Below are 27,561 nucleotides of genomic sequence, written 5' to 3' on the forward strand. Positions count from 1 at the left end.
AGAATGGTATAAGTTATATATAGTAATAAGGTCAATAAATTTTGAACTCTTTGATTTTATTTTATTTTATTATATTTTTTTTTTTCATGATTGCTGAAACAGAAAAATTGAGTGAAAATTGTAATGACCTAAAAGAAAAAAAAAGTAGGATATTTCTAAAGGCTTGACAACAAAATCGAATTAATCTTAAAAAAGGCTTCAGATAACTCATTTTTTGCTTAATCAAAAGCTTATTTAACTTAACTCAAACGACGTTTTATTTATTCTTAAATTTTTCCAATAATGCTGTTTTAAATCAACTGTCTCTTACAGATTTTTTGACGCGTTTTTGAACTTCATAGAGATATATTTAGAAATATTATTAAGGGTATGAAATCAAAGCATATCTGATGTATCGTAGGAAGACATAGCTGCAAGTAGATGAAATTGAATCTACCCGTAAAAAAAAAAAAATAAATAAAAAAAAATAACGATTTGCGAACTTTAAATAAAAATCTAAACTGCCTTTAATTTTTTTTTTTTTTTTTTTTTTTTTTTTTTTTTTTTATAAAATTGTATAAAAAACTAGATTTTTATGAGCTAAATCATTTTAAAAATTACAAAGTAATATAATGAGAAAGTCATCACAGAAAAAGAAAGACAATACATTGTTCAGTTATTTTACAAAAACAAAAGATCCAGCAAAATCTGAATCATTATCGTCTTTGATCTCTCGAACCACACCATCAGATCGATTCGTTAAATCAACCACGCAACAAACCTCAGTCACGACAACAACACCATTAAACAAAGATTTACGGCAAACAAGTCTAACAACAAAAGCTGTACAAGCAATTGATTTAACTAACGATGATGATGACGATGATCTCATTATTATTCCTTCACAAAAATCTACATCCATCTTTCTTTCTAGTCAAACAAGTACATTTTCAAACACAAGTAGTAGCAGTCAGAATTCAACTAGCAAACTATTTACAGAAGAAATGAAGAATACCTCTAAATACAACAAAAAAGGGTGGTCTCCAAAAGATAGAGAAAAGGGACCTCAAAAATCAAGCCAAGATTCTAGTTTATTGTACGAACAAAAACCAGCACGAAAGTTTGACAGGATTGTGCTCCAAAAGCCTCGAATTACCGCAAAGCCTCGTTATGATTGGATTGGACCTAATGATGTCAAACCTTACAGTTCAAACTATCGACCTTATTCATCACAAACCCAATTAGATGATAAACCCCCACGCATCATCACACAGAGTCGTTCTTATTCTAATACAACAGAATATGCAATTAAAAGGAAATGGGAAGGCAATAGCAGTGTTGGAACTGCTTCAGGCTCTTCGTATTGGGACGAAAACTCATCATTCTCTATTTCAAATAAGAAAAAGAGAGATTCTACAAAACAAAGACCAACTAATTTTTGGACTAAGATTAAACCAAATACCAGCTCCAGTTATGTACCATCCTCTACTACTATGTCAAGTCTAACGACTTCAATAGCAACATTAAATGAATATAGACCAGAGTTATCGGCAGAGCAACAACGCGTTTTAGATATGGTTGTTAATGAACATAAAAGTTTATTTTTCACCGGTTCTGCAGGTACTGGTAAATCTGTTTTATTAAGAGCTATCATTGATAAGTTAAGAACTATTTATGGAAGTGGGTTAGCAGTAACTGCATCAACAGGTATTGCTGCCTGTAATATTAATGGTTGTACTTTACATAGGTAAAAAGCAAAGTGATGATATTTGTATTCTGTGTTTAATTAATTTTATTTATTAGTTTTGGAGGTATTGGTTTAGGCAATGATAAAGCAAGTATTTTAGCTTATAAGATTATGAATTCTAAAAGAGCTACTGAGAGATGGAAAGAGACACATGTACTTATTATTGATGAAAGTAAACATCACACCAATTAAAGAAAGAAAGAAAAAAGACGACAAGTAATTAATATTAATTGATATATAATATCTTCTTAATAGTATCCATGGTAGATGCAGAGTTGTTTGATAAACTTGAAGAAATTGCAAGAATTGTTAGACGATCTACTCAACCTTTCGGTGGTATACAAATTGTTGTGACTGGAGACTTCTTCCAGTTACCACCAGTAAATAAAGACAAGCCTTCCAAATTTGCATTCGAAGCCAACACATGGAATACTGTTATAAAGCAAACAGTGATGCTTACAAAAGTATTTAGACAAAAAGATGGAAGTAAGTTTTAAAAGTTCCAAAGTCTATCTTAAAACAATATTAATCAAATATACGTTCAATTATACAGCCTTTGTTAAGATATTAAATGAAATGAGATTAGGACATTTGTCAGATGAAGCTATACATATTTTCAAGTCATTATCTCGTGTGCCAGAAGGCGATTCTGATATTGAACCTACAGAATTGTAAATGAATCCAAAGATAGATATTTTTTTTTCGCTTTATTTAATTACTTACTTGAATTTATGAATAGATATCCATTGAGAAATGAAGTAGATGCATCAAATAGAAAAAGACTTGAAGATCTTCGTGGAGATATTCTTGAATTCAAAGCAGTTGATTTTGGTGATCCTAAAAAAATTTCACAATGTATTGCACCAGCTGTAATACAACTAAAGATGCATGCTCAAGTTATGTTGTTGAAGAACATCGATGCAGATCTTGTTAATGGTTCTCTTGGTGTTGTTGTTGGTTTTGTTGGTAAAGGTGAATACAAGAATAAGAAAATTTGCGAATCTCTGAGGACACCCCAACGTCAAAAAGACTATTTTATGTCCGAGGACAAGCAGCCCTTTGATATGTTAACCCCATATCCAATAGTCAAGTTTTCAAATGGCCGTCTTTTACTTTTAGAGCGTGAGGAATGGACATTTGAATTACCAGGTAAATCAATAAAGTAAAAATAGATTACAAGTAATAAAATTAATTATATTTATAGGTGGACAAGAATTCGCCTCTCGACAACAGATACCCTTAATGCTTGCTTGGGCAATTTCTATTCATAAAAGTCAAGGTCAAACTTTAGATCGTGTGAGAGTAGATCTTGGAAAAGTATTTGAGAAGGGGCAAGCTTATGTTGCCTTATCCCGTGCTACCTCTTTAGAGAGGCTACAAATACTTAACTTTGATCCAGTTAAAGTTATGGCACATCCAAGAGTAACTCAATTCTATAAAACGTTGCAAACAGTTAATTAAGCATATTGTTTGAAAAATATAAATATAAAAATGAATATAAAAATAAATATAAATATAAAAATAAAATAAAAATATGATTATAATTATAATTATAATTATAATTAAATTTGCATGAAATAAATATGGTATTTATTATTATTATTATATAATTAATAAAGAAAAGAAAAGAAAAGAAAAGGAAAAAAAAAGGTATTGCTTTCTAATAGATATAAATACAATAAATCGTAAAGTGACTACCAAGCTAACTTGCTAATGATACTCTTAGGGAACTTTCTAACTAAAAGTTTTCTACTTTCATCCATAAACATAATGAAGAAGGCCCAGCCAAATGGAATAAACCAGAATTTGACAGGTATAGGAGATGTTTCCAAATAAACATTGAAGACTGGAACATATAGAATAATGATAGCAATAGCTAGTGATGCGACCATAGCTGCGAACAAATATAAATTCTGATTAGGTCCCCACAAAGGATTAGCTTGAGTGATAGAGAGTCTTCTTGTTCTTGAAGAAAGGACATTTCCCCATTGACAAATAACCAGGTTAACAAAGTAAATAGATTGAGCAACGTTGATCATTTGCGTGATTTCATCAGCTGTATGACCTTTATAACCATCAGGACTTCTTAAATTAGAGAATGAAAAGAAAACATCCCGAGGAGGAATTCCGTTAATGCCTAAATAGAGGAAGAAAAGAAACATAGAGGATAACATTTCCATAAGACCAACAAAACCATAAGCATGAAGTAAAAGTCTACTATTCACTAAACGATCGCTACTTGGTCTACGTGGTGGACGAGTTAATAAACCTGTTTCGGGTTTTTCCATCATCATGGCCATAGAGGGACACAAATCAGTTAAGACACAGATAACGATCATTTGGAAGGAAGACAATGTTTGAGGACCACCCAAGAAAATATTAACAATAACGGGCCATAACTCTGACCAAGAACCAGCAGGAAGCAGATAAACAATGACCTTTTTCAAATTATCAAAGACAAGACGACCATTCTCAACTGCAGCAACGATACTAGAGAACTTATCAAGCAAAATCATATCAGCAGCTTCGATAGCAACATCTGAGCCACTTCCCATAGCGACACCAACATTAGCAGCTTTCAAAGAAGGTGCATCATTGACACCATCACCTGTCATGGCAACTATATTTTCACGTTTTTGAAATTCCTTAATAATTTGAAGCTTTTGATCAGGAGAAGTACGAGCGAAAACAATTTCTTCATATTGACATAATTGTTCCCATTGGGCGTCGTTGAGAGTCATCATATCACTACCAGATAGTAAAAGAGATTTGTTGCATTGATAAATGGAGGTTTCTTTAGCTTGGGTATTGTTTATGGTAATATTTTCATTCACATTCTTTTCAATATCATTAGTGACGACGGAGGTATTGTTTCTAGCCGTATCTTCCTTCTTCAGATCATTATATTTAATAACATCATCTATATTCTTTGTAGGGTCTAGATCTTTAATAGTGTGAGGATGTTGTGTAGTAAAGATACCGATATCTCTAGCGATAGCAGCAGCCGTCATAGGGAAATCACCTGTTACCATGAAAAAACGAATGCCAGCATTTCTACAGATTCTCACAGTTTCAGCGCTTTCAGGACGAGGGGGATCAACGATAGCAACCATACCGACCACAGTAAGTTCTGAATTCATTTGAGTTACCCAAGTAGTAAAACTAGATGTACCCGATACAAGATTATCTGGATTCTCCTCTGGTTTGATAATACGACGAGCCAAGAGTAAAACACGTTTGCCTTTATTTGCCCATTTTGATTGTAGTCTTAATAAAAGTTCAGTTTGTTTATTAGTCAATTCCTTTTCCTTAATAGTACTATCATCATCAGAAACGAGGATTTTTGAACATTTACTCAAGATGACATCAGGAGCGCCTTTACAGAATAAGACCCAATCATTGATATCAACGCTTATGTCGGAAGTTGAAAGACTGTTAGCTATAGATTCCACATTAGGGCGACAAATGGTTAACATCCATTTATTTTTAGAATTGAACGGGATTTCAAAGATTTTTTCTGTATCATTGCGAAGTCTGTCAACGGTTCTGATAGCATGAGAGGCATTAAAACTCAAATTCTCAGCAAAATTTAAAATAGCACAGTCAGTAGCATCGCCAAAAACCGTACGCTTAGAAACCTCTAAATCAGACGTAGCAGAGTCATAACTAGAACCATTACAAAGAGCAGCTTCTAATTGAAGTTGTTCTATTTGAGAAAATACAATAGGATTTGTATTTGCCTGGCCGTTTACATGTGAGGAATAAATTTGATTAGCAGTAGCTGAACTCATCTCTTCAGTCCCCATACTGATATCTGAGACGAACATTTTGTTTTCTGTTAAAGTTCCAGTTTTGTCCGAGCATAAAACGTTTACGCTACCCAATGTCTCTACTGTTGTAAGCACTTTACAAACCACATTGCTTTTTTGCATACGATGAGCAATCAAGGTTAGACATAAAGTAACTGCCACAGGCATACCTAAGATTATATTATATTATATTATATCAAATAAATAAATAAAAATTAGAAATAAGATTTTTTTTTTAACTTTAAAGAAAAATGTGCAATATACATACCTTCAGGAACAAATGCAACAATGACACTAATAATTGCAATCAAAGCATTTGAAACAGTTAAAAAGTTTGGATAATCTCTTCTTAACCAAGCTGCCCAAGTAATCAAACAAATGGAACCAACAGTAATAGATAATGTAGCAATAATAATAACGAATCTTAAAATTTCAACTTGAAGTGTAGTACGAGTATTAGGATCAGCTAATGATAAACGAGCAATTCTACCCATAAGCGTATTATCACCAATAGATACAACAACACCAACAGCAGAACCATTTAAACAATGAGTACCCATCATAGCCACATTATGAGTTTCCAATACGTTATCATCGGTTGCATCTACAGTGCCTGGAATGGGCTCAGATTCACCAGTTAAAACCGAACGATCAAATTTCAAATCATCAGAGGCCTCAATAAGACGTAAATCAGCAGGAATTTTGTTACCCATTTTAATATATACAATATCACCAGGGACTAAGTTTGAAGCTTCAATTGGAATTACGTTTCCATCCCGCTTAACTAAAGTTTGAGCTGGCAACATGTTATTAATAGAATTCATGACACGACTAGTAGACCAATCTTGCCAAGCATTAAAGAAAGCTTGTAAAAAGATGACAAACATAATGATAACAGCAAGAGCCAAACTAAGAGGTGATGGATCTGGATTACCCAATGGCTTCCATGAGACCCAACAAATAATACTAGCAATCCATAGTAAACCACAGAAACCACCAAAGAAATAGCTGAATATTTTTTTAAACCAATTACTTGGTGGTGGTGTGATTACATTTTTACCATATTCTGATACACGGTTCGAAGCCTGTTGAGAATCCAAACCTTGCTCAAGACTTGTTCTGTATTGTTGACTTAATTCAAGTAATGATAATTTGTGAAAATTGGTATCAGAGAGATCTATATTAAAAAAGAAGAAGACATGTATGAGTATAAATAATTATATAAATATATGTGATTAATGATATTACCATCAGCTAAATCCTTTTTAGATTTTTTAGGAGACTTTTTAACTTGTCGTTCAGAAACAGTGATAGATAGTGTTCTATATGCAATAATAGCATGACTACTAGTGGAGGCAGTACGCTTTATTTGTTTCCGCTTTAGATTACTTGAAGTATCTTCGTTTCTGTCATGAAGCGGCTGATTTTTATCCGAGAAATGGATAGTTGTGTGCTGCTTGTTTTCACTCATGATAGAAGTAAATAAAAGAAAAAAAAATGAATAACATAATTTTGAACTGTTTAAATAGATAGCCGCATACAGAAGCCCTCTTTTTTTTTTTTTTTTTCTTTTTTTGATAAGAGAAGACTGGCTTGTAGTAATCCTTCGGCAAAATTAGCTCTAAGTGATTTTTAAATAACTCATAATTTAACTTTTTTTGTTTGACATCATTGATAACAAAAAAAAACCCCTCTTATTGTAGTAACAAAAAAAAATCAATGCCAGTGAAATAAGTTACAATTGTTACACAGACAAATCGCTCATTACTTGTATTTCTTTACACAAACATTCTTTGTGTGTTAACAATAATTGATAACTGTATACTCTTTCATATACGAAGATATACCCTTGATATTAATAACTCTATTGTATATACGCAGTCACTAATACTAAGTTCCTATATGTTTTTGATCTTTATAATCAAAATATAATTGGAGACTGTTCTTTTCCTCAAACAAATATTGATTCAATTTATAAAAATATCATACATGCGTTTTAATAAACAAATTATTTTCTCCTTATTTATAAATTTAAAACCGTTTTAATAATGATTATTTTTCTATGATGTCTGACATTTAATGCTATTTTTATTTTTGTTAAAAAAAAAATTTTTTTTTTCTTTGTCCCTTTTTTATTAAGTGTGAGGCTGGAAAAAGATGACAGAGCGATCAAACATTTCAATTGAGTCATGGGTTCTCATGTCATTGATCTATAGAGATTTAGATGATGGCGATTATCGTAATGCACTTTTATTAGCTGAACGATTATATGCTCTCGACAATCAAAATAAATATTATAAATTATTGTATGCAGATTGTCTTTTTCATTGTCTTGATTATACTGCTAGCTATACTATATTGAAATCTGTAAAATCAATACCATGTTTAAATTTATTTGCTAAAAGTTGTCTTGAGCTTGGAAATACTGAAAAACTTCCCGAAAAACAACGCGAATTATGGGAAGAAGGTGTACAGTCACTTCAACTTGCTTTATCTTTACCTGAAATACCACAAACTATTCATTGGGGAGATGGTGAATGTTACATTATTTAATTCGATAGTAATTATGTGTTCATTTATGCCTTTTTTTTTATATATATATGTATGTGTATATTTTCTCAGAATTATCAAGTATGACGGTCAGAAATCATATGCCAAGTCGGTCTTCTATTTGTAACTTACTAGGTGATTTGTATGTAAAATTAGATAATATTCGTTTAGCAGCTACTTATTATTGGGATTGTCTATTAAACAATCCATACAAAATATCGGCCTATATTAAATTATGTGAAATTGCACCTGATGTGGTTGATTTTAACAAGACAAAATTACCAAAGGATATATTTGTTGATTTAGATCCTGCAGTCATTAATTTATCAAGATCTTCTCTCTCTTATTTACCACCATTTCCTTCAGCTAACATATCTGATATTTCATTCTCAAACGATTTACCACCTTCCTCAATAAAGAAAAATGGTTGCTCTATGCCAGAAATACATGGTGATTACCATGACTTTTCTATAGACCAATTAAGAGCCCTTGTTACGGTTTCATCAAAAATAGTATTGGATCATGATAAATTACCGGAACACGAGTATGAAAGGTTTGTTCCTAAATTTTGATTTGTATTTGTGTGTGTTAATTTATTATTGTTCAGAGATGAAATTGAGAATAGAAAGGATACTATTATTACAGATATCGAAAATGATATTAAGCGAATGGAAGCGAATGAAGCATTTAAAAATAAGCACGGTTTACATAGAAAACCACCTATACCAAAACCCCAAAAACTCACAGTTGAATTAGAAACAATTAATGAAAACGAGGAACAAAGTGATCATGACAAAGTCATATATGATTCTATTCAAAATAATGCACCACCTAGACTACTGAACTCCTCCAGAAGACGGCCTAGTGATACCCCTGCCAAATCGAACCGTCCAGTTAAGAAACGTGGAATAATTAAAGTAAAAAAAGAAACTTTTTGTAAATAATCTCGATACAGGCTAATAATATTTTTTTTATTTTTTTTTTTTTATTTTTTTGGAATAGGATTCAACTGAAAAGGCACAATCTATTTCTTCTTATTTTTTACCTCTTTTAAATGTTCCAGAAACAGATCAAGTAGGAGATAGAGAAATCGTTGAAGGAATGAACAAAGTAATAAAAGCACTTTGTATATTAGCGAATGGCTATTTTTATCAATCGTTTCATCATTGTGAAAAAGCTGCGCTGGAGTTACAAAAGCTGGATGATAGGCAATATAATTCTCCGCGTGTTCTTGGCATTTTGGGTATAGCGTACTATGACGCAGGTGACTATCTCAGTGCTCGTGCATTCTTCAGACAAGCATTTCTCATATCACCTTGGTATTGTGATTATATCCCTATTTATTCAACTTGTCTTTGGTATTTAGAAAAGGAGGAGGAGCTGAATTTGCTGGCCTTTAAGATGAAAGAAAATCGATCACATCAATTCGAGGCTTATATTGCGGCTGGTAATTGGGCAAAATGTGTAAAAGGTGGTAATGAAGCAGTTCAATGGTTTCAAAAAGCTGTTGATTTAGACCCATCTCGATCCTATGGACATGCTTTATTGGGTTATGAAGAATGGGAGAAGGGTAACAGTTTAGGGGCAAAGAAGCATTTTGCAAATAGCATGATTACAGATAAAAGATCATATCTTGGCTGGTAAGCTATTCAAAAAAAAAAAAAAAAAAAAAAAAAAAAAAAAAGAAAGAAAAATGAGCTGAAAATATGAGGTAGGTATGGTATGGCTTCTGCTTATCAAGCAATGGAAGAATACATGCAAGCAAGAACATTATTAGCTGAGGCAGTCCGATTACATCCACGACATCCAGTTGTATTGTCAACAATGGCTGAAGTGCTTTATGAACTTGAAGAATATGAAGAAGCAAAAGAATACATTGACAAGTCATTAAGCATAAAAACGAGTACAGCGAATGAAAAACTAAAAAGCAAAATTGAAACTAGTTTAATAGAAACAAGAAATAATGCTAATACTATCGATAATGATTTATATATTTAATAAATATTTATTTTTTACTAGTAGTGAATTAAAAAAGAAAGGATTTATACATGAATAAAAGGTTAGATTATATATGGCTAGTATACTAGCTAAGGATTGGTAAAAAAATAAATTATAAAACTCATATATGAATAAGTAAGCAAAGATATCTATGCGTATACTTACAATACACTGCTCTTTTTGTCGGACTTTATAAAATACAAGAACTATATGCAACAAATCTTAGCTTAGCGCTGTAGACTGGATTGTTAATCATACCCAGTTACTTTCGCTTCGACTTCCAATATGGTCGAGTTTTCTGTAGTACAGACTGATTTGGTAATATGGGAACCCAACAAAGCTTTAGTTGTAGGTTTGTAGTAAAAACTCTGAAAGATCTGTGTGTTACGACTCCAGTTTACATGTTCCTTTACAGTCGACGAAACTAGGTTGGGTCAATAAAATAAAATATTAGTTTCTTTTCTATGTCAATAAAAGTTATTTTAAATGTTTCACTCACCTTTTTTAGACGATACAAAAATGGAAATCAGACAAAAGAAAATTGGTGAGAGGATGATACTTTCTTTTTTTTTGGACAATTTTACTCACCTGTAATGGTGTATAGGATAGACCGAATACCCATGGTGTATCAAAGAGTAATATCAATGACACACGATACTTGCAATTATTCTTTTGATTCAGAACGCTGGAATGGTGAAAGATGAGCGTCATTGTTTCTTTCTGCATGTAAAAATATGTCGAGGATGTTTTTGGCAGCCATTACATTGCGATTCCAAATGATATTATAAGCGGTTTCCTGACACTGTAATACAGAATGTACTCTTCGCTTTGCCGATCGTTGCACAACTTTTTCAACATTTCTTTTCTTGCAATTATTGCAGACTTGACTGGTGAGGTATTCGTCTATCATTTGGACTGTAACGCCACGATTTTGTTCACATTTTTGAAGAGCTTTTATGATAACCTTTGTAGGTCCAGATCTTTTGCCTCTCATGGTAAGTGAAAATCTTCCGTCTCCATAGGCAATGATGGTTTTATTTGCCTTAAATGACCCATCAAGTGGTGGAGGGGGGGGAGTAAGAATTGTTGTTTCTCGTTGTTGTCCTTACATTGGTGATCGCACCCGTATGATATTTGATGCTGTTACAAGTAAAAATCTTAACTATTTCGCTGAAGGCTTTTTGCTTCTTTCTATAATATCTAAGCTTCAATTTTGAGGACCTATTTCATTTAGTTAACCACTTTTTAAAATGTGTACAAGAGTGTGCTACACTTACCAAAGACCTCTGTTATAAAATTTATACATCGTATCGTAGGATTGTATATGCTTTCTGCAAGCAATCAATTTTGAAACTTCTTTGGTTTTTAATGAATCCAGTTTTGTTATCATTTTATGTGTTTTTGCGTGCTTCGCTTGATGAAGTAGTGAGCACTAGCTCCTGTTTTGAAAGTAAAACGACTTTGCATAAAGAAGAAAAGATAAGAGTAAAAGAGTAAAAGAGTAAAAGAGAATATAATGAATTCAAGAACCAAGGGAGTAATTCAAAGAGCTTTAGAGACAAAAAAAAAAAAAAAAACAGACCAGTATCATAGAAGGGTTTAAGTTAGCAATAAATAGTGAATGCATTAACATATAAATTATCGAATAATAAGAAGCATCGTACATAATAAAAGATGGCAGTAGTTTCTTATTAAATGTATGTTCACATCATATGTATTTTCCTCTAAATAATCCATATAATGAGACAAATTCACTGAAGGACCAATTACCCTTTATATTCTTTATGATGAAATCAATGCTCATCCAAGAGTAATATATAATCGACAAGAACCTCAAAACAATAATGACCTTCATTAATATTGCACTAAAAGACTGTATCTAACAGTATTGTTACGTTTTACAAGTGATGTCAAATGGCAACCTTTTTTTGTTTTCATGATAGACTTCAAGAATACGTTTCTTGTATCAAGTGACATTATACCATCCGTAGATACGATATGGAGGAGTAAAGGATTTATCTTTATGGAAAATTTTATAATTAAAAAAAATAAGGTTCCTTTGCAAAGGCTGAGATATTTCAACAACTTCTTTTCGATGAATCGGTCAAACCTCCCTTCAGTCCTTACTACTCAATACCCAAAGAAAATTTTCCTTGGAGAAAATTATGTTAAAAAAAAACACTAAAGTTAGTTTATTTCCAGTTTAAATAATGGATATTTATGATGGCAAGGCTTGAAACAACTTCAAGTTATACCCTAAAGATGAACAGTCTTTTGTACAGCAATAAGATTATGAATGCTCATTATGAATGTTGGCTAGTTTTAGTCTTATTCTGACAATGTACATTCTAGTGATGCTGGATTTATTTAACCATATAGAATTTACCTTGAGAGGAAAGAAATCTTAGAAAAAAATATACAATAATCTTTTTAATATTTATACACTGTGCTATTATAGTCTTTCACCACTTTTTTATATACGCTTAATTATTAAATATTATTAGAGAATCAACTTTATTATAGAACACGATTTTATTAAATTATTTTTTTTTTTTTCATTTTTATTGATATTATAAAAAAAGATGCTTTTCTTAGTTCTCAAATCTCTTTAAAAGAGACTTGATACTAACAGGATTAACCACGAGAAGGTGAAAGCATATCTAATCCCAAAAATAATATTACAACCCATACACAAATTGATACGGGCTGTAATTTTTTCTTCTCCCTCTAAATTTCTACTTGAAAGATAAACGTCCAATTTCAACTAGTAGACACTTGGCAAAGTCCAACCTGGCCCAAGCCTTGCTAGAAGAAAAAGATAGGATTCCTCACTTCCTACCCCAATAAAAAATACAGTTGGATGTAAGTTTTACTGGAAGCCGGGCTAAACATTCTGACCTGTAGCGTGGCGAAGTGGAAGAAATCCAGATACATGAAGTGCACGACTTGACTATTGTTTACCTGAGAATGTCCCTTCTTTGACCCCTAGCATCTACTTTTGACTTAACAGTAAATATAAGTTGGGATTCTTCACCTAAATGAATAGATGAAAAAACCACGGTCAGAAACGTAAGCTGTGCATCCTTATCTATTTTTATTTTATAAACAGCAACTAGATAAAAATAAAAAGAAGGAAAAACCTCCAAAAAGAAAAACAGAAAAACTAAACCTTGAGATAAGCCCTTTCAATGGTGCAGACAAAGAGTACGCTAATCTCCCTAAAAAAGGAACAGGTTTACAATTTCCAACCCCAAGTATCCTTTTTATTTCCCTCCTCCTTTGGAAATAAATCAAACTTGAGCAGTCAAAATTCGATAAGGTCCCATCAATTATCTAAGGTTGCAATAACCCAAGGTGAAGGCGGATATGCATGTAGTAACCAAAAGAGAGTCTAGGCCCTCTCCTTTAGCCATGTTATAAACGGACAGTTCTACAAACTCAAGTAAGCCAAGCTATGTGACTTGAGCACACTTCATAACCCTGACAATGTCTACCCATAGTTTCAAGTAAAAATAAAGAAGAATAAGAAAAATAAAAAAAGCTAAAGAAAAAAGAAGAAGAAAAAAAAGGAAAAAAAACGAAAAAATGTACTTTTTTTTATAGTAAAATTCAGGAGAAAAAAAATTAAACGAAAAGAAGGAGAAGTTATTAAAGTTTAATCTTAGCGTATTTTTTTTTTTTTTGTTTTTAATTTACTTTGCGTTAAATCTTCTCTCCTGCCTTTCTCCTTTTCTTTTTTTTTTCTCTTTTCTTTTTAATACTTTAGAGATAAGTTTTGCCTTTTATTTGAATGTAGTAAAGCATTACTGTCTTCTTTGAAAGTAAGCAAGAAAGTAAGAAAGTAAGAAAAAAGAAGAAGTTTGTTTACTTCTTTTATATGTATAAATATTCATGTGAATATATTGAGCATTCTTGTAAAGTAATTAAGCCAAAACTAGTTAAATGCAGTTACACGAAAGAGCATAATGTTCATACATTCTCCAAAAGAATAAGAGTAGATAAGCTATCAATAATATAAAAAATGTCATTTTATACAACAGTTTTATTTTTATTTTTAGACACACACACAATCTACATACTTTTTTTTTTTAATTGAACAAGATATTCTTAGTAGTTTATGCATTTTAAATAGTTAGGTTGTACGCTTTCTTATTACTGTATTATGGTAATTGAACTCTTTTTTATGATGATCATGATAACAAAGCTAGCCTTGTGAATGGATGTGTTATCAAGCATCAGATACTTATTATTCATAGTAGCTACATCAAGCGTAGTAAGGACTTGCTCTATGGATTCTAAAAAAAGTCGTTACTAGTTGTGCCTTTTCTTTTTTACAGCTAGCATATCATCAGTTTGTTGTTGCTGTAGTGATATTTTCCTTTCGTGAAAGAGTAATAAAATCATCTTTGCAAATGGCATCTAGGTTACTGACGTTTGGTACTTTTTATTTCAACTTTGATTTTGCAAGGTGTCCCTATCCTATTTTAAACCAACCATAAGAGAGGTGCATATTTCTATTGAATCTAGCCTTATCAATAAACACATAATCATTCATAAAATCTATTTTTTTTTTTTTTTATGAATCAAGAAGTTTACTATATCATATGGTTTAATTACAGTTTCCTCACTGTCTCATGAAAAATATAGCGAGATGATGCGTTTACAAGTGAGATGACACTTTTTTTTTTTTTGGTGAACGTCCTAGACACCAGATTTATATCAGCGTGTCAATATGTTATAGAGATGACACACAAACATAGTAAAGCATAAATACTCATATCTTATTATGGCAAAGAAGTTTTACTTAAAGAAGTCATAACGTGATAGTCTGAATAACGCATCCATTATATAAAATACCTTTGCATTTTATTATTTAATAAAGAAAGACAACGGATAAACAGTGTCAAATTATTTCTATTACTAGTCTTTATATCATTATTATTTTATTTTATTTTTTCTTACCATGAAATATCATATGTACTTCTGAAGAATTAGAAAGATTACAATAGGTTAAAGCAAACTGTCTTAAAAAAAAAGCTAAGCTTAGCTGAACTGAGCTAGGCGGCAATTTACAAACAATGTCTGAAAGGTTTTACTGAGGCATGTAATGCTGTACCTGCTAAAATTTTATACAACTTTTTCTGGGTATTCTAAACGACACATCATTCATTGTTATAATAATACTTCGTTCTAAAGTCCAATGTAATATAAATAAGAATAAGCATCATTTTTAGGCAATTTGGTTTAACCTCTTGTGACCTTTCTATTTCTTCAAAAAGACATTTATTTTTTGTTTAAAGGATTTTTTTCTTTCAAAGTAACAAAATTTTATCGTTTCCACTGTATATTTAATAACAACGTATGTACACGCAAAGATATGCTACGATAAACACAAAAACAAAAACATATACAATTTTATTTATTGGATACATCCGCTTTACGAGAAATGAAATCAATTTGATTTAAAATCTTATTTTTCCATTCTGTATTTGTTAAAAACATAGCATGTCTTAATCCCTCCATCATATGAACTTGAGCACCTCTTTTTGAAAGGTAATGATGCACATGGGTGCTACCGACAATACCATCGTTTTCTGATAAGAAAATGGATGCATTCTCTAATATGTTTGTAGATACTGAATCAACTTCTTTACAAAAATAAATTGTTTCATACCATTGAAAATGTCGTGAAATGTAATAACTAATATAAAGTTCTCTAGCAGCACCATAATGTAAGATATACTATATGAATATATGATAAATACAATGGGAACTATCACTACTGTATATATATATACATATATATATATATATATATTACCTCAAATATCGTTTTTGGAAGTCGATGAACAAAATTGAATGCAACATGATGATGGTGAAGTAAGAAACAGATGGGATCAATTAAAATTAAACCAGCTACTGTCTCTGGGGCCATATTCATGACCCAGCTCGTCACTCCTGTACCAAGAGAATGTGAAATATAGACAGCTTTGTCATAGCCAAATTCATTCAACATATTTGAAATCTCTGAGACAGTTTCAATTGCAGTTGGTACAGAATCTACCATATGCATGGCTACATAGGGAAGTTCGACAAGAAAGATGGGTCGATCCAATTGAGTTACTACTTGGTATATAAATTCAGCATAACATAGAATGCCTACACCAATACCATGAATGAAAACAATAGGTGTCTGTGGGTCAGAACTGATGGATGTTGAAGGTCGATAATAATAAGAGAGACGTTTCATTTGACTTTCTTTCGTAGTTTGTGTAAAAAGAGATTGTAGGACATCATGAAGATAGCCAATTGGACCACCCCAAATAATACCAGCTTCAGTTCCTCCAGAATGTTGAAATCCCCAGTTTTTTAAATAGAATAAATGAAAGACAGTCGTTATCAAATACATGGAAAGGTAAAGAATAAAAGGTCGGTGTACGGCTTGTACGGGATCTAAATTTAATCTAATACATTCTAAATTTGGATTAAGTCCCTGAGGAAATGTGACACAAAACCATTGTTCGACGGCAGAAAGCATCCATTCAATTTCCTCTGCCCATTCTTTATTTTGTATAACAATCTCTAAATGATCATGCCAAAATGCCCAAGCAAACCTAAAAAAAAAAAAAAGAAAAGAAAAAAAAAGAGTAAATAAATAAATAGAAAGTGAATATCTTCTTTCTTTATATATATATATATATATATATTTATAATAATACCATCGAGCTAAATTATCTCTATGAATATCTTTAAATGTTGGATGTGAAAAATCTTTTTTGTAATAAAACCATCCTTCACTCCATGTCGTTATATCAGGAATAGTATGTAGACAATTCCAAAATAAATCTGATCTTTCCAATTTATTTAATAATTTTTTAGGTTTTGTGATTTGTTGAAGTCGCTTTTTAGTACGTAAAAAATAAATATAAAACATGAGTTCAAATATCATCCAAACTAAGATCAATTTCAATGAAATAGGCGAAACTATCAAACTGTGTAGGCTTGTGGTTCTTCCTTGAGAAGTTGCTGAAATATAAGCACAAGAACATGGTAAAATGACAAGTGATAATATCAATAAGGCCTTTGTCGTTGGCGATGATGAACTCGATTTAAATATCATAATATGTATTAAGAAAATTAGCAACTAGTGTTTAAATAAGTTTTTTAAAAAAAAAAAAAGAAAAAGAAAAGAATATAATATATATTTATATATAAATATGTGTATATGTATTATATATATCAAAAATCAAAAATCAAATTAAAAAAATCAAATTGTCAAAAAAAAAAAAAAAAAAAAAAAAAAAAAAAAAAAAGTTTATTAAGGAGTAAAGTACAGAGAAAAAGGAGAGAAAGGAGAAATATTTTTTTTCTATTAATAAAGACTCAGAAAAAAAAAAGGATTTCGCTGGTTTCACATTTGATTTCATCAATAGTTGTTTTTATAAGATAATTCTATATAATATTTGATATAAGACATTTTACTATGATATTATCAATATAATGTTTACCTCGAAGTCTTGCTCTTAAAGTATCTAATTCTGGTATAGGTCGATTAAAATGATACTATCATAAACAGAGATGTATGTATTAGATATGATACTATATAATAATAATAAGACTTACGTTTAATTGTGAAGATATTCTAGGTACAACATTATCAAGAATAAATGATACATTCATAGTTGCAATTGTTTTCTATAGTATATATAATTAGCTTGCAATTAATATTATGTAATGAATAAATATATAGATATGTGTATATATGTTCTATTTTACCTGTTCCTTGGTTAATTCTTTCTTGTCTGACTCAGTCACCATAGATCTTAGATAATGCTCGGTTAATTTACAGATGCTATTAACTACAGTGGAATATAACTACATAATATATTAGATAAACTCTGTTATCAAGAATAAAGCCTTTTCCTTTTTTTTTTTTTTCTTGTAGGATTTACTTACTTGTAAATTTGATAATAAACAAATATCATTTGAAAACTTGACCAAAAGATTATAAAAGCTGATAACGCTCGATGTAACTTGAACATCATTACCTAGACCTTGACCAGATACGACGTGGAAATTATCATTTTGAATTATCTTTTCAATTTTTTCTATGTTTCTGCTTTCATAAGCAATAATAGTTTCTTTTACGTTGGTCACGAATAAATCTTCTAATAAAAACTTTAAATCTAAACCAACTTTACGAAGCTATTTTGTATGTTGGTTAGATGAAACTATCTACGTTTACCTTTTTTTTTTTTTTTGTACTTACCATAGAACAATGCTCTAATGTTGATTTGAAACAATCAGCAATAATTTGACAGCTAAGCTGGCCTTGTCCGAATACTTGACGTTTATAAATGTCTGCGTAAATTTCCGTTTGTTCCCTTACCCATGTAATGAAACCTTGGGTAAAAAAAAAAAAAAAAGAACTTTTGTTAATATCTTGACTAGAACTAACTAATAGGATATGTAATAAAAGGAGTGGGAGAGCTCACCTGAGGCCATTTCATTTTGCTTGAATGAATCTCTATACCATTCACATGTATTTCTTATCAAAGTAAAAACAACAAGTGCCAACTCACTAATATAAGTTGTAATATCACCTTCAAATACGAGTTGTCTATATAGAAAGATTAACTTTAAACTATAATAATAATAATAAATAAGTTGACTAACCTAATTCTCTTTTTAATGATCGATGTTCGTGTACTTAAAAATACTTGACGCGCCTTTTCACTTTTATTAAGTCTCAATAACCAATTAACATATCTTTGAAATTGTATTTTAGTCAATAGAGTGTTGCTAAGATCTCTACTAATAATATCGCATAACATATCCGTGTAATCATTTATATGCTCTTTTGCTTCTCTTACGATGGGTAATGAATTGGGTGAAGAACTAACAATTTGTCGAGCTAAATCCCATAACATAAATAACTATAAACTATTCTTGTGTATATAATTACCTGTCTCTAAATAAGCAACACTTTTTTCAAATTCTCTTAATGCAATCATAACTTCTAATTGATCTGATAAATCCTCAAGCCATTTTTCTTTATCAGGATGAAGACTGTTGTAATCAGGAATCTATTTATACGTGTATATAATAATAAAAAGACATTTTAGTACATCACTGATTTAAGGGGGTAGGTAGGAAAAATTTGCCTTTCTTATATCCGCTAAATAAGTAAATGAATAGAATAGAATCAGTCATTCTTTTTTTTTCTTTTTTCTCCCTCCTTTAAATATGCTATTTATTTATTTTACCTGATTGAGGAGTATCTGTCTGTCTATCGTCATTATCATCTATTAATCGCTTATAAGCATTTAAGAAGCCAACTTTATCTTCCTGCCTTTCTGCTTGATAAATAAAGGTTTCAGGGTATACGACAATTCTTAACGCATTTATTAAATCTAATTACTTATTTGTAAATAAACAAAAAAGATAACTATGAATGGAAGTCCTTCTTCTTTATTTTTTTTTTACCTGATGAATCTTTAACATCAACAATATTTATATCTTGAATCTTCCAACAATCATCAGCTATCAGTTTCTGTCCTCTCTTACGCGCTAATAATAAACAATCATTTAGTAAATATAAATGAACAGTCTGTCGAGGCTGTAACGTTCTTGGGTTAATATCATGAAAGTTGACACATTCTTGCACAATATATCGATCTTTTGCATGAGGAATGAAACGTTGTGATCCTTCTACGTTATCCCACAATGCCATAATTTGTGCTCTATATGTACTATTTATATCAGTAGTCATTAATTCATTTTTCTTTCTATTATTCGTGTTGTTGTTAGAAGAAGAAGTAAAAATGGATCCAGAAGGGCCTTTTTATTATTATTATTATTATTATTATTAAAAAAATCAGCTATAGTATCTCTGGTTCTTCTTTTAAACATGCTGACTTACCTGATCCTTTATTCATGTCAGAAGAGTTAGCTGTAGATAAAAAGCTTTCCCAGATTGACTTTAGTTCGTTAAGATGTTCCTTTATATTCAATACATCTGCATCTAAATTGGAAATCTCTTTTGAAATGGAAACAAATTCTGTATAATTACGGTATACATTTCGTTGAAGATCACCTCCCACGAGATGTTTAGCATCTAATAACGATTTGTAGAAACTTCGGATAGAATCCTCCTGAGCATCGCCTAAAGTTCTACGAACGACTATAGATATAATGAGATATATATATAAATGTATATATATTATTCGCTCGTAATTTATTATTACATTCTTCAGGTTGTAAATTGTCGTCTGCAAAACGATGTAAATCAACTGTGATGGGGGCAGATGAAGTTGTTTTCGAAGTTACAGGTTGTTTGGGTGATTGATGACTAACTGAATTATGTGAATAAGTACTTGATGAAGTTGTATTAGGAGATGAATTAGAAGAATTATGAGTCGAATTTTGTTTATGTTTATCTTTTTTCATAAAATGTTCAGCTCCTCCTAAACCCTTTCTACGAAGTGTACCCACTGATTTCATATTTATAAAATAAGTTTAGTTGAATGAAAGATTTTTAATCGCCCCACACACGTAGCATATTTAACTTTTAAAAAAAAAAAAAAAAAAAAAAAAAAAAAAAAAAAAAAAAAAAAAAAAAAAAGCGGGCAATAAACCTGTAAATGGACATAATTAGGCCTTATTTCAGGGAAAAAGAAGAGTTCTTTACCTTTATCTTATCTTTATATATGTATATAGAAAAAGAGAGTCCTTTTTTTTAATACTGTCTTGTACTTTAAAGCATTTTGGTTTGAATTAGTTTACACGTACTTTTTTATTTATTTATTATTTTATCCTCTTTACATTTTTTTTAGATTTTTAATAAAAGAGTCCATTCATGTGTTACACACTTTATGCTAAAACATAAAACACAATAGACGAGTCCTTCAGTCAAGATAGTTGCGAACATTCAAATACAAAAAGATACATAACAGAAAGACAAGTAGCAGTTGATCTTTAAGACAGTATAGATAAATTGGTATTCTAAAATATAAGAAATAAAATTGTAAATTGATACATACATGCTTTTTTAAAATAAAATAAAATAAAAAAAGATGAGAAAAAAATGCCATCAAGTAGCTTTGCAAGGCTAGTCAGTCGGTTATAAAGAAGACAAAGAGAAAAAAAAAGCTCATAGTTAGGAAAAGATATCCTGATTTATATGATAAATAAATATATAAAAGAAAGACAGTAAATGTTCTATCTTGTTAGATATAGACGCATATCAATGTAAGAAAGACCAAAGTCTTTGTTGAAAGAATTTACTCAGAATTATAGGCGAACAATATAAATACTGTCTCATATTAGACATAGAAAACTAAAAGAGAATCAACTTTCAAACCGAAATTATGTATAAATGACATATAACATTAGTTTTTATAGCAAGTAGCTTAAAAGAAGAAGAATACAATTGCAAAAAGATCATAGTTGGATAATTAAGCTTCCTTTCATAATAATACCTATCCAATCATAACCAATTAAGACGGCCACTAAAAGAGCTGATCCTATCCACACACACACAAATACAACCAAAGATGTTATTATACCTTAGATAGGTTGCATACTTACCATTGGTTTAACTATTATCTTTAGAAAATAGCTCAATATACTTTTACAAGTCAAATAATTATCATTCTTCCATATCATTTAAGGAGGTTTACTCTATAAATGTCCTTGATGTACTATAAAGATCAGGTTCTCTGTTTGATTAAGATTTACAATATGTTAAAAGGCCGCTGTTATCATTGGTAACGTAGATCCTGTTCTAGACTTCTTTGAGATGTAAGATGTAGTTTACAACACTATAGTAGACAAAAATGTCTTTTTTTTGGGGGGCTAAATATTTCGAAACCCTTTGAGCATCTATTCTACAAGTCTTTTTTTTTATAAAATTCCTTTTTTTCTTCTGTTTTCTTTTTCTTTTTCTTTTTTTTTTTTTTTAAGAAAAAAAAAGTATATCAACTATATTCAGATTGATGTATTAAGTAATGTCTTTTACTCCTTGAAGTTGTAAATAATTTAATTTAATAATAATGGCAAACATATTGTGTAATGTTTTTTTTTTGTTCACAAATATTTTAGGCTAGTTCCGTTATTGTTTATTGACATTCATTTATGATTTGTACAACTATTACTGTATCATGCATTAGTTAGTTAATACAAGTATACTAATAAAAACAAAAAAAAATGAAATGCTTTTTCTTTTTTTTTTCTTTTCCTTCTAATTTTTTGTTTTTCATAAACAAGAGATAGTTATATATAATAAAGAAAGAAAGAAATAAAAGCATATATTATTCAAAGTAATTATTAGTTAACATGAATACAGCAGATGCACCTAATTTCATAAGAACTCCTCAGCCAGATCATTCTGAAATTGCTGCAAAAATAGTATCATTGATATCATTTTCTGTTCTATCTTGTCTCTTTGGCATGAAGACGTTTAATATCCAATTTCGATACTTGACATATTCTAGATGGCTTGTATTAATTTTATATTTATTTTCTTGGTCATTTACAGTGTTTAGTATGCTACTTGTTACGACAAATAATGGTAATATATTATATCTTGTATACTACTGTATCTTATACTTTATGATTATCTCTAACAATAACTTAGCAAACTATATGTCTTGTTTACTTTCTATTCTGGTCTGTGATATTTTTTATTCAGGCACAAAGCTTGTTATTTACGCTTGGTAACTGGAAAAAAAAAAAAAAAAAAAAAAAAAAAAAAAAAAGAGAAAAAGAAAAAAAAATGATATTTACAACTAATATACAAATGTATAGGTTAATTGAAAAAATATATATTGTATCATCTACAAGAGAGACTAGACGAAACACATTATCATACAAGATAAATCTTACATTGATGTTACCCTATATTGGTATCTTAACACTTATGGTATATATAAACATAATTTCAATATCAAATAGTGTTAATCAATTTCATACTAAATGTATTAATATTTATAAAGTTAATATTTCATATATCTGAAATTGATAGCAATGGTGTTTGTACTATTGGGCTTGAATCCATTGCAGCGATACCACTTATTGTAAAGTATATAAATCTTATACAAACTACTCTATTGTATCTCATATTATATGTTGTTGCTTTTTTTTTTTTCATTCATAGGTTTATGACTTTGTAAAGTAACAATTAGATATACATACATACATACATGTATATATCAATGCATAAACTAAATTTGTACTATAATAGCTTATCAATCTGTATATGACATTTTTTTTTGTTCGACCTTTATTAAGATTAGAGAACAATAGCATAGGTAGAGATCGAAAAAGATCTCGTCTAAATGAAGTAGCTTTCCGTACACTTGTTGCTTCTATTGTATGCCTGATTGTATCTTTTGCGAATATTTTTTCTTTGCAAATGCTTAATGGTAGAGAAAGAGGACTTGTATGCTTAACATGTTGTACAGTTGATGTTACAATTAACGTTATTACCATTCACTGGGTATATATAGATATACATACATAATAGGAATAATAGTAACGTGCTATTCTATCTCAAATTGTAGGTAACGACTCAAAATATAAGAAAACGAGCAATAAGAACAGATTTGGACTATATTAGTTCTCTTCAAAATCGTGTGTCGAATCCAAGAAATGATAACGTAGTTGATATTATAGAAACCGATGTAATCAATTGTAACCAATACAATCAAAAATCAAAAGTCAGTATTGATATGAATCAAACTGATTGTATTGATTCCAAGATAGAAAACAAACTTGATGATAATTTGTCAGACATTTCATCTCTTCATGATAGTCGAAAATCATTAACAAAAAAATAGTAAAATTAATGTACTATCTTATTCTAAAGAAAAAAATAAAAATATGATAACTGATAGCCTCCTCCCTTATATTTATATACATATACACATACTTACCTACCTATTTTTAACTAGTTATTTGATAGCATTAATAAAGTTTATTACTTATAACAAAAAAAAAAGTGTGTATGTATGAAGCATTATGTGATACTTGTTTATGAGCTATTTTAAGTACTGCATGCTTATATAGTTTATACATAATACTACTTGTTACTGTACTAAATATGTGTCTACTTTATGGTAACAGTATCAATGATCAAAATAATATCTGTGTTTAAATAATAATAATAATAACTGTACAATAGACAATCCAACAATGCTACTTAAAATTATAATTACCTTTGATTATTAAGAAGCTTTCTTCTCTTCATAGAGCCAAACTAACTGAATATACTAGTAAAGTAAAGTGACATTAAGATAAGTCAATTGATTAAGCAAGTATGTTTACCCTTCATCCATAATTAAGTATAATATAATGTATATCTCTATTTCTATAATAATCAAGCTTTTTTTTTTTTTTTTTTGGAAAAAAGTGCGGAAAGAAGCTATTTGTTATTATTGCTTTCTTCTGTTACTATTAGTATCATGTATTTTTTTTTTTTTTTTTTTTTTTTTTTTTTTTTTTTTTTTAGAAAAAAAAATCTGCTTAAAAAGTAGTATCATTGATTAAATCTTTCAATGATATCACAAGTAAATCTTCATTTTCAAATACTATCTTTATTGAAAAGGCTTTGTAGTTTATTGGTTTGATTGACTTCAAATGCAAATATTTATAGAATGTGAAGGAAAGTCTTTAGGAAAAAAAATTGAATAAAAGTATAAATGTATTAAAAATCTTCTATTTCAAGTCAAATATATACATATTTATAAGTATCTCTTATTAGGCCTGGTTATATAAATAATGATATAATCTTTTTTTTTTATTCTTCAATCATTTGATTAACTTTATATTAAATTTTATCAAAATGTGAACGATCGTTTTAATCAGCTTTTGTTAGCTTTCATGATCAAAGTATTCTCTTTTGAGTTATTTCTATACTTCTCAGGCAAACCATGTTAAAAAAAAGGGGGGTCAACAACAACAACAACAACTATTTACCTTAAACAGAAAAAAAAAATAGGTACTTTAAAGTGAAGCTCAGCAGCAGCAACAATAAACTGTATATGTTCAAATATGCTTCAAGTGATATATTCACACGTATTGATTGTTAGTAAACATTGGGGGTATGGATATGATCTCTACAAATAGAATGAGTTTATGTACTGTTACTACTACTACTACTACTACTGGATGTTATTGAAGTTTTTCTTTTTTTTTTTTTTTTTTTTTTTACAGCAGTTATCTCAATTATAAATTTTAATGATTTATAAGAACGCATTTTTATTCAATTATATATTCGACTAATTGATATATAAATATATTTATATTTAATCATTCTTTGCTAATACAAGAACAGTAGGCCATTCAAGTTTAACTACTTGCTCAAGATCTTTTATATCTGTAGTCGACAAAATATCATTCATTAATTTATCTATAGGGTCTTCTTTATCAGGATTTTCCTTGATATAATTAAAATAGGCAGAAGATGTTTTCATATAATGTCTAAAATGTTCTAATGACATTGAAGCCTTCATCAAAGAGCCCTGAATAGCATGACTGATATTTGTTGTATCCTCTGTTTTAGGAGTAATGTACCAGACTTGTTCAGTAAAAGGAAATACAATATCACGATACATATTGCGAATAAAGCGAATATTTTGATTTGAATACTTGTCAAAGGGTCCAGTATGTAATGCTTTAATAAGTTCATTTGCTTTTGGCTCGTCTTTAATAACTGGATAAAAGTAGCCAAAGATAGCCAGGGTGCCCGTCTCTCGTTTCAAAACTCGCTTTGCCTCTTTGAAAAATTGACTATGATCAAACCAATGGAATGCAGTTCCAACAGTGATCATATCAACTGAACTATTTTCAAATTGTGAAAGATCTTCGGCCGGACCTACTTGATATGTGATATTCTCTCGAGGTGTTGCGTTTTTTATTTGTTCTGATAGAGCATCAATGCCATATACCTGCTTGAATTTTTTACTCAATTCAACAGCCACTTGTCCTGTACCAGTACCGACATCTATAACAGTATCATACTCATTATTATGTTCTTCATGAAACTTGTAAATGAGTGAGTAAATTTCATCAGAATAAGAGGGTCTAAATTTTGAATAAGTGCTGCCTGAGTATGTTACTTTATTTGCCATGATGAAAATCCTCTATTTAAATAAAAATCGTACGCAGATATAAAATGTATAAATATGTCGATAATCTATTTTTATATTATAACATAATATATGTGTATATTTTTTTTTTCCTCCTGAAATTATCATTGGCACGCTTTAACAAAACAACTTTTAATTTTAAATGCAGCATAAATAAATAAATAAAACGGTAAAATAAATTGACAAGCATATGTGCAATCTAATTAAACTTTTTAAACGTTAGCATCTTTATGAACAAGACAATCTCCCCCCTTTTTTTTTCGTACCAAATTGAAATCTAAAGATATTTAAAATTACCAATCAAAAGCTCTATGTGATACTCGATACAAGCACCTACTCTGGTGTTTCTCTTCTTATTTATGTATTTATTTTTTTTGAATAGTCTTTGACTTTTAGAGCGTAAGCTCGGTTGTTGCTCCCTTTTTTTTTTCGTAAATGGCAGTCACTAGTGATATCACTACTTCTCTGTTCGATCTACAACTAATTTTTTTATGAGAGTATATACGCTGAAGTCTACCTTATTTAATTTTTACATTCGTTTATTGTGTGTGTGTGTGTGTGTGTGTATGTGTGTGTTTTTATCATTTCTTTCCGGTCAAGAATGATTCTATTTTATTACCTATTTAGAGATATAATAATAAAAGGGATTCAATATTGTCAGAGAACCTCAAGCAGAACATCACTTGTCTACTAAAGTACAGCTTGTAGAGTCTTATTATTATCATTATAGAATTCATACAGAAAATGTTAGTATAATGATATAAGACTATTCTACCTTGTTACTCATATTTGCTTTCTAGCATGTGTTTCCTAAAAGTCATTACATAATGTTGTACTCTTTGTTTACCCTTTTTTTTTTTTTTTTTTTTTTTACTTGTAATCCCTTAAAAAAAAGGGGGGAGGGGGGAGATTTTTATTCTTTTTATTGATGATCCGGTCCGGGTAATTCAAAAAAATATATTTTATCCCATCCAATCAACACTTTAAAAAGATTAAAGTGATTCACATTAGATCTCATTGGCATATATATAAAAAAAAAAAAAAAAAAAAAAAGGTACCACATTAATTTAAACTTTTTCCCTAATAGGAAACATTTTAATCTCCAAATGATGATTATTTGCAGAAAAAAAATAAATAAATAAATTACTATATTAAGATTAAAAAAAATTATCATACAAGATAAATAAATAAATATATAAAAAATGGATATAATATATATGTATAAATATATATATATGTATATGTATGTATGTATGTATATATACAACAAAGATAAATTAAGATAGTGAAGAGGAAGCAGACACAACAGACCAATGATTAGGTCTATCAA

General features: G+C 29.8%; 9 protein-coding genes across 9 annotated transcripts; 3 read left to right on the plus strand and 6 right to left on the minus strand.

The window, feature by feature from the left end:
- The first annotated feature begins 537 nt into the window (after positions 1–537).
- Positions 538–2,119, plus strand: BX663DRAFT_353207 (uncharacterized protein). The gene is made up of 2 exons (XM_051522178.1): positions 538–1,942; positions 1,994–2,119. Exon 1 carries the CDS (start codon positions 612–614, stop codon positions 1,728–1,730), a length of 1,119 nt encoding a protein of 372 aa, XP_051384013.1. The 5' UTR covers positions 538–611; the 3' UTR covers positions 1,731–1,942; positions 1,994–2,119.
- A 1,301-nt stretch (positions 2,120–3,420) lies between these two features.
- BX663DRAFT_485506 (uncharacterized protein) lies at positions 3,421–7,006 on the minus strand (the record flags this gene model as incomplete). The annotated part of the gene is made up of 3 exons (XM_051524615.1): positions 3,421–5,705; positions 5,804–6,712; positions 6,784–7,006. 3 exons carry the CDS (start codon positions 7,004–7,006, stop codon positions 3,421–3,423), a joined length of 3,417 nt encoding a protein of 1,138 aa, XP_051384014.1.
- Positions 7,007–7,638: 632 nt separating this feature from the next.
- Positions 7,639–10,530, plus strand: BX663DRAFT_506150 (uncharacterized protein). Its single transcript, XM_051527158.1, has 5 exons — positions 7,639–8,068; positions 8,158–8,638; positions 8,693–9,002; positions 9,088–9,725; positions 9,801–10,530. Exons 1-5 carry the CDS (start codon positions 7,693–7,695, stop codon positions 10,081–10,083), a joined length of 2,088 nt encoding a protein of 695 aa, XP_051384015.1. The 5' UTR covers positions 7,639–7,692; the 3' UTR covers positions 10,084–10,530.
- BX663DRAFT_542322 (uncharacterized protein) lies at positions 10,332–11,473 on the minus strand (the record flags this gene model as incomplete). Its single annotated transcript, XM_051530810.1, has 5 exons — positions 10,332–10,490; positions 10,672–10,803; positions 10,847–11,125; positions 11,193–11,304; positions 11,361–11,473. 5 exons carry the CDS (start codon positions 11,471–11,473, stop codon positions 10,332–10,334), a joined length of 795 nt encoding a protein of 264 aa, XP_051384016.1.
- Positions 11,474–15,498: 4,025 nt separating this feature from the next.
- BX663DRAFT_530635 (Alpha/Beta hydrolase protein) lies at positions 15,499–16,621 on the minus strand (the record flags this gene model as incomplete). The annotated part of the gene is made up of 2 exons (XM_051530329.1): positions 15,499–15,825; positions 15,905–16,621. 2 exons carry the CDS (start codon positions 16,619–16,621, stop codon positions 15,499–15,501), a joined length of 1,044 nt encoding a protein of 347 aa, XP_051384017.1.
- Positions 16,622–17,408: 787 nt separating this feature from the next.
- BX663DRAFT_506162 (Cullin repeat-like-containing domain protein) lies at positions 17,409–20,630 on the minus strand. Its single transcript, XM_051527159.1, has 14 exons — positions 20,331–20,630; positions 20,006–20,266; positions 19,570–19,923; positions 19,350–19,496; positions 19,248–19,261; positions 19,049–19,169; positions 18,760–18,997; positions 18,579–18,703; positions 18,353–18,486; positions 18,040–18,288; positions 17,860–17,958; positions 17,707–17,778; positions 17,592–17,646; positions 17,409–17,535 (listed from the first exon to the last, which is right to left on the minus strand). Exons 1-14 carry the CDS (start codon positions 20,584–20,586, stop codon positions 17,510–17,512), a joined length of 2,151 nt encoding a protein of 716 aa, XP_051384018.1. The 5' UTR covers positions 20,587–20,630; the 3' UTR covers positions 17,409–17,509.
- Positions 20,631–20,849: 219 nt separating this feature from the next.
- On the minus strand, positions 20,850–21,203 carry BX663DRAFT_506164 (uncharacterized protein; the record flags this gene model as incomplete). Its single annotated transcript, XM_051527160.1, has 1 exon — positions 20,850–21,203. A coding segment is annotated over exon 1 (182 nt), but the record flags the coding sequence as incomplete, so codon positions are not given.
- A 1,216-nt stretch (positions 21,204–22,419) lies between these two features.
- BX663DRAFT_530637 (uncharacterized protein) lies at positions 22,420–23,921 on the plus strand (the record flags this gene model as incomplete). Its single annotated transcript, XM_051530330.1, has 5 exons — positions 22,420–22,654; positions 22,929–23,005; positions 23,079–23,159; positions 23,327–23,581; positions 23,646–23,921. The coding sequence occupies 5 exons, from the start codon at positions 22,420–22,422 to the stop codon at positions 23,919–23,921; spliced, it is 924 nt and encodes a 307-aa protein (XP_051384020.1).
- Positions 23,922–25,388: 1,467 nt separating this feature from the next.
- Positions 25,389–26,213, minus strand: BX663DRAFT_485512 (S-adenosyl-L-methionine-dependent methyltransferase; the record flags this gene model as incomplete). Its single annotated transcript, XM_051524616.1, has 1 exon — positions 25,389–26,213. The coding sequence occupies one exon, from the start codon at positions 26,211–26,213 to the stop codon at positions 25,389–25,391; it is 825 nt and encodes a 274-aa protein (XP_051384021.1).
- Between the last annotated feature and the right edge of the window lie 1,348 nt (positions 26,214–27,561).

Source organism: Cokeromyces recurvatus (genome assembly GCF_025118155.1).
Source record: "Cokeromyces recurvatus strain NRRL 2243 chromosome Unknown BX663scaffold_9, whole genome shotgun sequence".
NCBI classification, from domain to species: Eukaryota; Fungi; Mucoromycota; class Mucoromycetes; order Mucorales; family Mucoraceae; genus Cokeromyces; species Cokeromyces recurvatus.

Bases quoted from the DNA above. Each gene is read 5' to 3' on its own strand.
- BX663DRAFT_353207 (XM_051522178.1), top strand. From the start codon at position 612: ATGAGAAAGTCATCACAGAAAAAGAAAGACAATACATTGTTCAGTTAT.
- BX663DRAFT_506150 (XM_051527158.1), top strand. From the start codon at position 7,693: ATGACAGAGCGATCAAACATTTCAATTGAGTCATGGGTTCTCATGTCA. The intron at 8,069-8,157 runs GTGAATGTTACA...ATATTTTCTCAG, and splicing joins AACTATTCATTGGGGAGATG to AATTATCAAGTATGACGGTC. The intron at 8,639-8,692 runs GTTTGTTCCTAA...ATTATTGTTCAG, and splicing joins CCGGAACACGAGTATGAAAG to AGATGAAATTGAGAATAGAA.
- BX663DRAFT_506162 (XM_051527159.1), bottom strand. From the start codon at position 20,586: ATGAAATCAGTGGGTACACTTCGTAGAAAGGGTTTAGGAGGAGCTGAA. The intron at 19,924-20,005 runs GTAAGTCAGCAT...AATAATAAAAAG, and splicing joins TGACATGAATAAAGGATCAG to GCCCTTCTGGATCCATTTTT. The intron at 17,647-17,706 runs GTAAGTCTTATT...TGTTTATGATAG, and splicing joins GAATATCTTCACAATTAAAC to TATCATTTTAATCGACCTAT.